The 13,800-nt window shown below is 45.8% G+C and overlaps 1 protein-coding gene across 1 annotated transcript; it reads left to right on the forward strand.

Annotated features, from left to right (window-relative positions):
* Positions 1–3,005: 3,005 nt before the first annotated feature.
* On the forward strand, positions 3,006–12,740 carry LOC116950245 (uncharacterized). The gene is made up of 8 exons (XM_032967894.2): positions 3,006–3,105; positions 3,582–3,709; positions 5,042–5,175; positions 5,577–5,690; positions 6,834–6,858; positions 7,070–7,178; positions 8,216–8,355; positions 8,787–12,740. Exons 2-8 carry the CDS (start codon positions 3,643–3,645, stop codon positions 8,891–8,893), a joined length of 696 nt encoding a protein of 231 aa, XP_032823785.2. The 5' UTR covers positions 3,006–3,105; positions 3,582–3,642; the 3' UTR covers positions 8,894–12,740.
* The last annotated feature ends 1,060 nt before the right edge of the window (positions 12,741–13,800 follow it).

The following is a 13,800-nucleotide window of genomic DNA, read 5'->3' on the forward strand; positions in this document are numbered from 1 at the left end:
GCCATGTCTCGGACCACATTCGTGAACACAAAGCAGATCTTAAACACGGTAGGACCAACACCTCGGCCGTGGCAGATCATTGTTATAATTCAGTAGGCTCACATGACATTGACTTTTCCAAGACAGAGGTTCTTTGTAAGCCATCTGGCTACCATGAGAGATTCGTTCATGAGGCTATCCACATATACAAGCACAGAGACAATTTCAACCGAGAAGATGGATTCTGGCTTAGCAATCATTGGAAATATTTGATTAACCATTTCAGGTCTTAATTGATTGTTCACGCTTACAGTGGCTTTCAGACAGCATACATTAATTTTTCATCTCCCCCCTCCTCTTTTCAGAACATAGATGGACTCGTCCTTCTAAATAAACTGCCAAATCGCTGCGCGTGGCGCTGACGTTTTTAAATAAATAAATACACCGTTTACAAATAAATACATTTATGCAAACCGACACACCTGATGACGACCGTTTGTGTTATGGTCGAAACGTCGTGAGAATTTGTATTGTTTTATATATATTTTATTATTTTATTGTTTCCCTTCAACGTGACTTTACCGAAAGAGCTAAGAATATGAGGTTGTTCGTTGTCAAGTAAACGAGGTTTGTCCGGAGAGGCGAGATGCTCACAAACACCAAGGAGGGTAATTGGTGTAATCCTATCTGACTGCTGATGAGAACAATGAATGTCGAAACCATTCCAGTGTTTATGTACAGGATAGTCCAGATGTCTTGTGACCCCAATATAATTGAGTCCATTTTTTAAATCTCATTTGCATGTTCATTTATGTTTTAAATGCACCTTAAAACAAATATTAAGTCTTAGAGAATTAAATGAGGGGTCACAAGACATCTGGATCACCCTGTACAGTATTTATCCAATGCTGTTGAAAAACGCAGACTGTCAGGCTGATGGGATGTGTAAAAACATGTTTTTATGAGGATAGACAAACACGACAAGAAAACGGGCATATTGTGAGAGTATTTTGTTACTTATACTGGTAGGAACCTCCTGGTTACACAACCAGCCCACAGGGGATTATTGTGTCCGTCCGTCGTGCATCTGGGAGCAAAATGGGAGGGGTGGGGCTGGGTGGAGAGGGGAGGGTGGGGAGGGGGTGGGGAGGGAGGGCCTGGGTGGAGGGTGGGGAGGGGCTGGGTGGAGGGTGGGGAGGGGAGGGTGGGGAGGGGCTGGGTGGGGCTGGGTGGGGAGGGGCTGGTCACCCCGTGGTGCCATTATAAAACTCAACGTTTCACCTACTCACGCCGGCTTGTGCCCGCCCTCATAGTCGGGCATATTGTGCGGAATACACCATGCCGCCGTTGACCCTGGCCATTGACCGAGCAACCCAATGCTCCCTCCGCAGGAATGTGTTCTTATCCACGCTGATGAGGTTAAAGAGGTGTGTTTTTGACATAGATCATTTGATTCCGGGAGGCTTTCATCCAACAGTGGATACCGGATTGACCAATGCCAATGATGATGAGGTTCTTAGAAGTTCAGGTTTGAAAAAACGAGGAGGTGAGCAGAGACTTTCGTTGATCTGTAACACTGGGACCTTAGACTGCACCAATGAAAATAACCACCACCAAGTAGACATGATGACGTTGGTACGACGTTGGGATGTGGTTGGATCCGTCAAAATCGGCAGCCAACGTCGGCCCTACGTTGTAAATAACTACCCCCCCCCCATACGCCTCACCACAATGACCAGTGTGGTGAAGTATGGTCAAACACATTTCACGACCAACTCGACGTGGGGAGGTCTTCATTATGTTTACATGCCTATCAACTCATCAGTAAATATCTAATTACAGACCAATTCAGACCTTATTGGTCACCTCCTGCCCTTCTAAATCTCAACGTTCATCTTACAAAGTCCCATCACGAGGGAAAAACACAAACAAATAGACAACAAAATATCTTGTTTTTTTTTTATTACCTAATAGTTTTGTGTGTGTACAGTATTCATACCTGTCAACCCCTTATCAGTGCCTACCTTATCACCGACCAATTCAGGCCTTATTAGTAAAGGGCCGTCCATAAATGACGTCACGCGATTTTGACCCCCCCCCCTCGTCACACGGCGTCACAAAAAGTCAGACCCCCCCCTCAAATATGACGTCACAAAGCTCTGCCCCCCCACCCAAAAAAAATAAAACATGCTTCAAATCGCTTTAAACTATTGTCATTGTAGTGCGTATTTAATGTGGCGCTGCACTCTGATGTTGTAGGAGAAAACATTTATTAAAAAGTCTATTTAATTAAGTAGAACGTGTTGTCTATATTTATTTAAAGTTGCGCATTTTGATGTGACGTCACGTTTCTCAACCCCCCCCCTTCGTCACACATTGTCACAAATGTCTGACCCCCCCCCCCCCAGGTGCGTGACGTCACTTATGAACGGCCCCTCACCCCCTGCCCTTATAAATCTCATCTTTCATCCTACAAATTCTCATCACAAGGGAGAAACACAAATAGGCAACAAAATATTTAATTTAATTTATTTTTTGTTGCTTGTATTGAAACGGCTGTACGCCGTATGGACCTGAAAACTCAATTTCTCTGTACAAAAATACGGGCAAACCGTATGGATCCTTTCCCCGCACCTCCGATTAGCGCGGTTGGCTACATACGGTGCGAAAGAAGTTCAACGCACATCGAGTAGTGGACTGACAAGAGACCAGAAGTCTCTTTTTCCAAGGGGAGACCTGGAAAAATACAATACTGTCCAGAACATAGAGCAAATGTTATAGTGCAATAAATTACTATGCATAAAATGTCGTAGCAACAAAAGTTCCTGGAGTGCTGCAAGACAACATTGAGATTCACGCATTATTCAGTTGGAAAGGTCTGTTAACTTCGTGGAAATTTACTGCAACACATGGCACTGAGTCTGATGGTGAACCTGCCCGGCGGGTTTGCGGCTGGGCTGGGGTGGGGCACTTGCGGTGTCAGGGCTGGTCACGTCAATGAAGCATCCGAGGCATTCGCTTTAGAGGGGACCCGCGCTTGTGCCTCATCAGCTCGTCTCTCTGGGAAGCCTCTCTCGCGTGCGCCACGGAGTTCCTCCATTCGCCCTCCCTGCCGCCGAAGCTCTGGTGAGTGGCCCTCTCGACTCCAACACCTCTCATTCTGACACCTGGCACGCACCCGGCACGCTCCTGGCACGCACCTGGCACGCTCCTGGCACGCAGTGGCGTCGCCATGGAGCATGCTGGCGGTGACACTGCGCTGGGGCCCACGGGCCGAAAGGGGCCCACGGGCTGGGGCCACCGGGCGATGAAGAGGGGGCATAATTAAACAGAGGGCCCCATTTCATAACTATTTTCATCGGGGTCCATGCTATAACTATGCTTCTTATGATGACATAGCCACTGCGATAAATGTCATCAGAATGTCTTTCACGATCCCAGAAAGCCTCACTTAGTCACAGGACTCTTCTTTGGGGGGAAGGTTGGAATGTTTGGCCAATTACATTAACGAGTGTTTTGACGTACATGTGGAAATTGTATTTATGATTTTGTTTGTATTTTTGTTTAATTCTTCGAGGTGGGTTGTGTGTATACGAGCTCAGTGGAGGAGGCAGCCAGGGGTACGAGTGGAGGAGCAGGAGGAGGGGGCTCTTCACTGAGAGGATGCCACCCTGGTTGTGTCTCGCCGCAGCCTGGGCCCTCTGTACTCTCGGCGTGGAAACTGTACAAGGTAAGGACGTCGCACAACAGCGCAGTGTAACTTTACGCCATGTCTACTGTCGAGGCTCCTAAGCCGTACAATGCTTCAGGGCACTTGGGTGTGTCGAAAAGACGCCAGAACAATTAATTGGGTGGGGAGTCAACAGCCATTCGTGCTGCCCACCCACTGCCCTTGGTCAAGTTCACACTCAAGGCCTTCTTGTTTTCCTCTGCCTATGACTGCCCGACCGCCTGAAAATAATGTTCCCACTGTTTCTGCACAGCATCCTAGGACGTGGTCAGATTCATACGCCATATACACGTAATCCAAATTGTGTTGAATATTGTATTGCACAAAATCAAGTTCAGATGCAATAGTGACGAGACTTGTTACAATCAGGTTATGTAGATAAGCCGAGTACCTGATGTAACTGATTTACATTCAGATCATCTGAACACATTTCCAGACAGGTGCATCGCCACACCTGATGTTTCGAGTGTAAATATGGCAGCCCCACATCCCAGGGTATTCCCTTGGGTTAGTCTTGCGTCAGTGTGTTTAATAATGTAATGACGTCTCCAGCATGTCTTCACCCTCCCTACTCAGCCTTCTCACATTTGCCGATCCAGTATTCTCTTGTGAAATGTAAATGTGGGTCTACACTGACAACCAAATATTAATTATCTTTGGTTCTTTCGGTAAAGTCACATAGGTGAAAAAAATTAAATCACGACGTTTCGAGCGCAACACAAGCACCCGTCATCAGGTGGGACAACCACAGCAAGAAAACAATTGCTAAAGTGTTCAAGAGAGCTGCTGCAAAACAAGAGGTTATATTTAAGTAAGAGAGGGACGGGAGGCAGGGGGGGGGGGGTGCGTGGGGTGGGAGGAATGGTGAGGCTGCTAGAGTACGGAGGAAGGGGGACGGGAGGGGAAACAGGAGCGAAGGTGGGGGGGGGGGGGAAGAACCAAAGAGTATGGATCCTTGCAGTCACGAAAACTTCAAATCTAGAACAAATATTAATTCTTGACAGACGCTTTGGACTTCAGCCATATTGATCTGCCAGTTACTCCTCTAACAGTCGAGCTATCTCCATGAAACGTGTAATTCTTAGGGACATGAACTTCCATGGGTTGTTCCATCATCATCGTCGTCTGTGCTTGCCATAGGTCAAATGTTTAATGAATCACACAGGCACTGATGGAAGAACAAATGGGGCTTTGACAGGAGGGAGTTATGCCTGTAAAATAAAACATTTAGCTGAGGAACTGAACTCTGTTTTAGGTGGAGTATTTTTCTACCTATGTATGTTTGCCAACACCAAAAGTTTCAGTATGTCCCTGTGTCCCCGCACCCTGCAGACAGGCTGATGTCGCAGATAGAGGCAAAGCACTACTATAACTGCGAGGGAGCTGGGCCATACGTGGTCCATCGCTCAGACTGCTCGCAGGTTCCTGGCGTAAAAAAAGCTCCGCAGACCTGGTCCATCTACAAGGTACGGGCTCACCTGAGACTCACCTGTGATGACACTCATTTTAAATACCCGTTGGAAGTCTGATGGAACACAAATGCCTCTCTTCACTCAAGGCCTTCCACCCACGGTGTCAGCGGTGATCAGTGACGGATCCAAGGGGGAGCAATGGGGGTCGATTGCTCTCCTTTTGAGACCCCAAATATTGTGTATTTTTTATTTACCAGAGGGGATGCATTTAATATTTATTTATAGCAGTATAGAGCCCAATTTAACAAGCTTGATTTTTCGGGACCCCTACACCGCCCCATGGCAAGTTTCTAGATCCGCTTCTGGCGATGACAACGCATTTCTACGTTCTCATGAGGTTAAATATGCCAATGACACCACCTGCAACTCCTTGGTCCGTCTCTGAACATCTACAGGACCAGCAGGAGGTGATCGCGAGTACCACCAACTCCACGTGCGTGAAGCCGTGCATCGCAGTCTTCTCAAACTGCACGCTCATCCTGTCACGCTGCCCAGCAGTGTTACTGCAGGTGAGAGCAGCATCGTGGTGCAGAGGAGACACGTGCACCTCACAGCAATAAATCCTGGGATCAATTCCCAACTTTCATGCTGTGTGAAGGTTGTATGTTCTCCACCTGTTCTGCATTGATTTTTACAATAATTAAAAGACACACACACGCAATGAAACTGATATTGGCCAAATATTCCAATGCTGAAAAATTGGCTGCAAATTACTCAGTCCAGATGTATGTATTGAGGCTTTCCTGGGTAAGCAAGCATGGTAATAGTGGAGTGCAGTAGAACTACGCAGAGACGAGGAATTCTATAAGGGCTGTTGCCGTTTATTAAAACACTGTCACACTCGACATCCTACACTCACACCAGTGTAGGTGCACTCTATCTCGGTCCTTTACCTTGGACACTGAATACTGTTTGGATCCATTCCATCGGCTACCCTATGAGTTCTCTCACTCATCTGCCCGGAGCGGGGGTTCAGCCAACACCGCTTCGTGACGAGGAGAGAGAGACCCTCTTCAGCCGATCCTTACCCTGGCTCCCTACGACGACCCCGCCTCCGTCACGGAGTCCCCCTTAAGAACCCCTTGGGCAGCTCCTCCCCCCAGCTCAGCTCCGCCCCCCAGCCCGACTCCTCCCCCCAGCTCGGCTCCGCCCACGTTCCCGAAGGTGCTCTCCGAAAGCCCCTTACGTCCCCCGTGGCGTTACGTCATTCTTGACTGTCAACCCGCTCGCACCTCCTTCTGTTCGCCCCCTCATTGGTTACTCACAATACTCCTCTACAATAGTAATAATAAGAGCCTTATTCTGGCCTTGCTGCTCCAGGTGAGGGTGAGGTGCGGTGCTGAGGTGGTAAACAAAAATTGGCGTTTGCAATGAGGTCACCTGTACATTGGCACAGTGGTTAGCGGGTTGCGCTAAGAACCCGGCGACCCAAGTTGTATTCCCACACTGACTAGCGTGGAGAAGTATGGTCGACATAGCGTGGGGAAGCCTTCTTCCATTGGTGGATTGATAATCAGCTGTAATGTATATATTTATATTGATGACAATTATGATAATACACACATACTCACAACCACACATGAAATAATGACAACAGCACACGAAAATTATAAAGAAATGATGATGATGGTGATGATGTTCCTTTTTTAAAGGTGGCGAACACAAGCTCTGTTTACAGTGAGTAAAAATTTCTATTTTATCAAATTTCTCAGCCGTCAGCTCATTCATAGCAACCACAATATAAAATGCACAATATTTAATACAATATTTATGTCATATGCTGAAATAACGTTTACACAACTTCACGCAAAGCCAACAACGAAGCATCCTGTCCCACCCACGTGTTAATCAAGTTGATCAACACCTCTTATCATTTTCTCTTTGGCAGTCTCCGACACCGCCATTGTGAACCCTCCGGAGGCCCTGGTCAGACCAGGGAAGTTCATCACCCTCAAGTGCTTCAATACAAACGGACGCATTCCCAGCGGGTGGAGCTGGTAAGTCACATCCACGTTAACAAATACGACGACGGCGGGAAGATGATCAACCACTTGTCTGTGTTCGTGGGAAGGCTGGTGAGTGAGCCAGCTTCAGGAGCAGCATCATGGTGAATATACGAAACGCTGCCAGCGAATCATCGAAACGGGAAGTGGTGTTTCTGTGTGATCCATGGTTTGAGATTGGAGACCAATAATCACACTGTGGGACATTCCTGATTGCCAATAGGCAATCAGGAATGTGATAGCCAATCGGCAAGAGGTAGCCCACACCTGCACTCACATCTTTCGGTAAGCAGGTAAAAATTCAACCCCAACCTAAGATATTCGATGACTTTTCACCATTCAGGGTCACAATTTCGTTCAATATTCAACGCCCTTTTGTCTTATTTTGCTCCCGCCTTTGTATTGTTTTCCATTCTCTGTATCTCGTTTGTATAATAGTTTTTACACCACAATCATAAAATTACCACTAGCATATGATTTGCATATAATTTTAATACACTGTAAATGGTCTATTCAGATAAACGATTTATATGCATGTTTTGTTAGCACTATAATAAAGTAATGATCTTAGAACCCCCTGTGATGTTGCAGGCAGTGCTGGTTATGCATTTAACGTCTCGCTGAAATTTGCGAGTCATCGTTGGTCTATTAAGAAGATTTGTTTTGAACCCTGAGTGGTGACATATGCCTGTGACTCCAGTGCTTTGGGAGTAATAATGGATAGTGGATCACGAAGAGATGATCTGCGAGGTGGCCAGAGGGTGGCAGTTCAGCATCTGCACTGATCTGCGAGGTGGCCAAAGGGTGACAGTTCAGCATCTGCGTCGCACACCACAACTGAGTGTTAAACCCCTCGCATTCACGGTGGGGTTTCTCTGGTTGTCTCCCGCACAAAGAATCAACGTGAATTGGCCAAACAACTCAAAGTAGCAGGACACCTCTCGCCCTGTGAGATGTACCTGGGTAAGCGAATGGCATTGTGTTATTATTACGTCTAGTAAACTATTTAATGTGTGTGTCGGATGCTGCAGGAATGGAGTGGCCATAGGCGGCTCGGCCAACGTCTCATCGATTCTCGTGCCGATCAGGAGCCCAGCGGACGGAGGGCGGTTCAGCTGTGTGTTCCCGGAGTTTGAGAGCACCCCAGCCCTCATCCTCACAGAGGCGTCGGGTGAGACGGGCTGCCTCGCTGTGTCATTCGTCTCCCTCTGAGAATTTGCCTCCTTCAATTTGTTTGGTTGTTCCACGCCGCAAAGATAATGATAGTGCACCATCGTGTGTGCAGGTTTTGAGGGAAGCGGTAGTGCAATGGTTAACGTGCTGCGATAGGAACCCATCGACCCGAGTTCGATTCCCGCTCACGGCCAACACCAGTGACGATTATTCGAACTGGTCCTGGGTCTCCCCTAGGTCGACTCAGCCTCAAATTAGTACCTGCTGCAGTGTGTAAACATTGGCACTCGGGAGACAAAGGCGGCCGGGCGTGGTGCTTGCCACCCACCTCCTCGTGTACCGTGGCGACCTTCATAGGTGCTCGCTAATAGCACTTGCCCCAACAATCTGCTAAGGCTATACGGGGGGATCTTTGCCCTTGTCTTGCAGGTTTTGAGCAAGTCTCGACTGCGTTCCTCGTGTCTGCCCTGCTGGTGGTGGCCATCGTGGTGATATTCATTGCACGGAGAGACGTAAACTCGAGTAGCCTGCTGTGACGTGACCTCCTCCTCAGCTGAACACGGACATGAGGATTGCCACTCCAAGCCAGTAGCATTAAACGGCTTGTCTTGCTGAACTCCAAGGAGATTAAAGCAGACCCAGTCTGTGCACACGAGGTAGATGGCAGCATACGCAGCGCATTCACCAACAACACTTTGGCGTTAAAGGGAAACAAATCTTTAAAATAGGTAATGACAACTTCACATTTTTAATATTTCATGTTTTGCCGAGGTGGAACATCTAATTGGCCAGGGTGTCCAGGGTGTAGAGAGACGCATACACAGTTTGTGCTCGTTTGTTCCATCTCGTCTGTCCGATGTTGTTCTCTCTTTAACCTGAATATAACATGAGCATCTAATTTGCATATCAGTTGCTCAATTGTAAGTAATTGATTATTACAGTCACCAATCGACCCCTTGTCCTCAGCGTAAGCGTCTTTGTAAAATCGAGGAGGCATTGACGCGTGCCTGGGGAATTACGCTTTTCCAGAAAACGTGATTTTTCACTGTTGGGATGTGGTTTGTACCACGTTGCCAAGGCTGCCACTCCAACAAAGTTCCGAATTAACCTCTAATGGACAGATTACACGTATTCTTCAAGTAAGTCATACGTAAAGTTACGAGTTTGCCAGTCGTACCGCCATGAGGCACCGGAGAAGTTTAGTGGTTTGAAGTTTGCACTTTGGGTGAGAAGCAGGAGACTTGGTACAATTATATTTCGAGCCATGCTGAAAATTTCTAGATTTGGAACTCTCATCAGCACATTAATGATACGTGCTAGAAAGAAGGAAAGGCCATTCAAATGCGTTGAGTTGTTTAATATTTGTGCTTGACCACCGCTGCAAACGCAGCAGCATCACCAATGTAATGTGTTAAATCGATAGACATCGGAGTGTCGCCGTTGTAGCGACAAACTAGTTATTGTTTTATATTTTTATTATTTTATTGTTTCCCTTCTACGTGACTTTACCGAAAGAGCCAAGAATATGAATCCCTGCAGTCACGAAAGCTTTAAGTCAAAATTTAACCAGTTAAAATGTTTACTCAGCTGCAGTTGCACGGTACGTCCGCCAGAGGGCGCTACCGCTAACTCAATGGGAGGATGTAGCAACATCGAATTGTGAAACTAAACTCGTTGGCAATGGGCCGAGAGTGCTGCTCTCCGTTTCGGGGTGTATGCGCCGATCACGACCTGTGACACGGACATCCGCAGGGCGTGGCAATGCCCCGCCCTTGAATTCCTCACGCGCCGCCTCATCACGGGAATATCACAGCGCGTCAATCACTCGGGGTATCTCTTAATTCAGAATTCACGAGTTTTCCTCTTGTTAGAGATTTGTGAACTTTATTTTATTTTTTCATACATATCAAATGTAATTATTTGAACCCCATTCGAGACCATAATTTTTGCGAAGTTAATTGTCAAACAGTAATGGTGACAATGCCCTTTGTTTATCCATGAAAGCCTCACCGAGTCTCAAGGCTGTCTGTCAGGGCGGTGGTTGTTGAGAGAGCAATGATCAGCTCCATTAGAGGCCCTTAGCAAAACATATTCTTGGTTGTGCCACGTGGCAAAAAAACCATAGGCGTGGCAAAAAAAAAACATAGGCGTGCCAAGCTGCATAACTTTAATATTTGTGAAATATTGAAGGTAATTGGCTCATTACAATGAAATGCATATTAGCAGTACTGTGTCGGTATGAATTCGCTTATTAATATATGGAATTGAGTTCGAGCTGATATATGGTGGATCCTTAATTTGTTCGTGAATCTATGACACCTCGAGCTGCTTGGAGCTCTAAACAATTGCTCGGTTTGTTTGTGCTGAGCGCCGCCACAGGCCCAGCCAGTTCTGTGACGAGGCGTTTGTGGCCGCTGGTACCGTGCAACTGCAAGACACCGCACTCTCTTCTGCTCCGATTTATATTGTCTTCGTTACTGGTCCTGTGTTTTATGTTTCTGATTTTATGGCTTTAATGACCCAGGTCACTCTTGCGATTTAGACTCAGATTGGCCTCTGTTGAGATCGCACCCTGGTGAAAACAAAACCTTGCAAGGAGCTCAAGCAATGAACCGACTCCCATTCTCCAGTTACGGCATGGCTTAAGCATTAAGGCCAGGGCCACGGGATGAACCTTGCCAGCATGGACTCGGTGCCCTGGGGGGGTATTCCGATGCAGGGTGCGGCCGTATAGCACAGGTCCTGGACGCTTCTCTCAGCGCCGCGTTCGTGTCAGCAATCGGTGGTCATTGCTGGGTCACACAGGGCTTGGGAGGAATCAGGCGATGCTGATTTAATGTTTTTCCTGGTGTTTTCCCCACTCGTGGGGGTCTGCCTTCTTGGTCCTCTCATTCCAGTCATTCGCCGATGTCCCCTACAGATGTATCGTGCCTCGTGTCTGCATTGCGCGCATCCACTGGGGTGCAAGACTTTATTTCAAGACTAGTTCATGATTCGCCAGGCAAAAGTTTTAAATATATAATAATGAACCTGATGTTATTTTTTTTTTATCTACGATCAGACACGGACATCTATTCCAAAAATTCGCATTTTTCCGCAAAACAAAAAAATTGTTTACTTGATTCATCTTCTTATATTTAAAGACGTACTCATCAGAAACCACTCAATGGAAAGATTCCGTTCCTTTTCATTAGCAAGAACAAAAATTGATTAACTTAATACCCTATGAGGGGAAGCTCCTATCTTTCACCGTTTTCGAATTATTCATATTTGAACACCATAAAATGCGTAATTTTTTCGTTCAAACCCGCTTGAATCCGAAATATCTCCGGAACAATAAAAGATAGATAAATGGTTCTCGCTTAAATTTTATTTGCTGTTTAACACTCTATGAAACGAAAAAACCACAATCTCATATTTTGAACGGTTTCTGAATGACACGGACAATCATGTTCATGGGCCACTTAAAATAGAGATGTCGGATTTTCATATTTTTCCTGTTTGTGTCCTAAAAGCTACCTATGTACCAATGTTCAGCTTTCGACCTTATCGAGAAGTACCCGAGAGGTTTTTGACACATACACATTAAGGTCTTTATTTATATAGATATCCATAAATGTGTGTTACTCTTTGGTTCTTTCGGTAAAGTAACGTAGAAAGAGAAAGTAATAAATTAAATAATAGCATACGACGTTTCGATTGCAACACAAGCCATCATCATCAGGTACAAATGAAAGAGAAAACAAACCTAGTAACATTTTATTTAAAGCTTTCGTGACTGCAGTGATTCATATTCTTGGTGACTTTACCGAAAGAACCAAGAATATATATAATATATAAAAAAGTTTTATAATTATTTTATTGTTTCCCTTATTATTTTATTGTTTCCCTTAAACGTGACTTTACCGAAAGAACCAAGAATATAAACCTAGTAAAATTAAAAATATAATGCAATACAACCAGGTAGGGTGTTGACTGTTATGTTAGCCGACTATCTGTGCTGTATTGCATTATATTTCTAAGTTGACGAGGTTTATTTTCTCTTTAATTTGTACCTGGTGATGATTGCTTGTGTTGCAATCGAAACGCCGTATGGTATTATTTAATTTATTATTTTATATTTCTACGTCACTTTACCGAAATAACCAAAGAGTAATTCCTGCAGTCACGAAAGCGACAAATCAACTGTCTGTTATTTATTTTATCGTGCAAGCAGCTTCACTATGATTTGTGTGCCTCTCATCATGAACGAAACACGTCCGAGAAGTCATCCACCATAGAGCAATAACATCAGCAAGTGGATTATTATACCGCAGCAGTGGATTGAACATGGCTGATGATAATGATCAAATGTTTTATTAAACACTTTTTAGCTATTGCAAATGTGTTTGGTTGGTTGTGTTACACGCATTTATGTTAAAATGTTTAAAGCTGTATGAACGAAGATCGCGGTTATGATTGTCCGTCAATCATAGCAGTTTACATGGGTTTACCGAAGTGAGTTAATCGGTAAGTAGCATACGATGGAGTGTAGTGTGGGTAATCCCACCTCTTCCAATACGTCTGACAAGGAATGGCTCTCGAGAGCTCCCTCTCGCGGAGACCTTTCCACCAGCAGTGGCGTGAATGAGAAATTACAGGGCTGCACTTTTACCCTCTAAATACATCAGCAAAGCATCAGAACACCTCCGCTAGGGAGCTGTTCCGATGTTTCGCTGCTCGGCAAGATGCACGAATGCAAACAAAATCCCGCCAACACACACGAAGACTCGTGGCTAGCTGCACGCCACGGCCCCGGCTCGTGGACAGAGGGGACGGAGAGGAGACCTCTCGAACTCTTGCCCTGAACCCTGAACTGACGTGCACCACACTAATGAGGGAGGAGGTGTTTCCCCCGTTGTCCCCCACCCTGGCTTGAGATGAGCTCATACGCCCAGCACCCGAAGAAGAGGAATGCACAGGGGGAGTAAGGGGACGCCCCAGAGAGATGATCACAAGTAAACTCACGTAGAAAGAAAATAAATTAAATAATAGAATACGACGTTTCGATTGCAACACAAGCAACCGTCATCAGGTAGAACTAAATGTGTCTCCGTGTCTGTGTTTTGTCTCTCAAGCTTAGTTCTACGTGATGACGACTGCTTGCGTTGCAATCGAAACGTCGTACTCTATTATTTATTTTCTTTCTACGTGACTTCACCGAAATAACCAAAGAGTAATTCCTGCAGTCACGAAAGCTTCAAATCAAGTTTATTATCACAAGTGTTCACATCTCATCTGGAACACGACAGGACGATGAAATTGTCTCGCGTGCAGGCAGCTGTTAGGTGGACTGCTATGACACCGCGGGATCGGGACAATTGTCGGCTACTCTTGGATGCCTTCATCCAGCAGTAGATTGACAATAACTGATGATGATGATGATAGAAGCCAGGGCGTTTGC

Source organism: Petromyzon marinus, chromosome 38, assembly GCF_048934315.1.
Source record: "Petromyzon marinus isolate PM22_M1 ecotype Great Lakes invasive population chromosome 38, UKy_Petmar_22M1.pri1.0, whole genome shotgun sequence".
Classification (NCBI taxonomy): Eukaryota; Metazoa; Chordata; class Hyperoartia; order Petromyzontiformes; family Petromyzontidae; genus Petromyzon; species Petromyzon marinus.

What these genes read in the sequence shown, in the direction of transcription:
- LOC116950245 (XM_032967894.2), top strand. Translation starts at nt 3,643, where the DNA reads ATGCCACCCTGGTTGTGTCTCGCCGCAGCCTGGGCCCTCTGTACTCTC. An exon ending in CGGCGTGGAAACTGTACAAG is followed by an intron (nt 3,710 to 5,041) that starts GTAAGGACGTCG and finishes CGCACCCTGCAG; the next exon opens with ACAGGCTGATGTCGCAGATA. An exon ending in GAACACAAGCTCTGTTTACA is followed by an intron (nt 6,859 to 7,069) that starts GTGAGTAAAAAT and finishes TCTCTTTGGCAG; the next exon opens with TCTCCGACACCGCCATTGTG.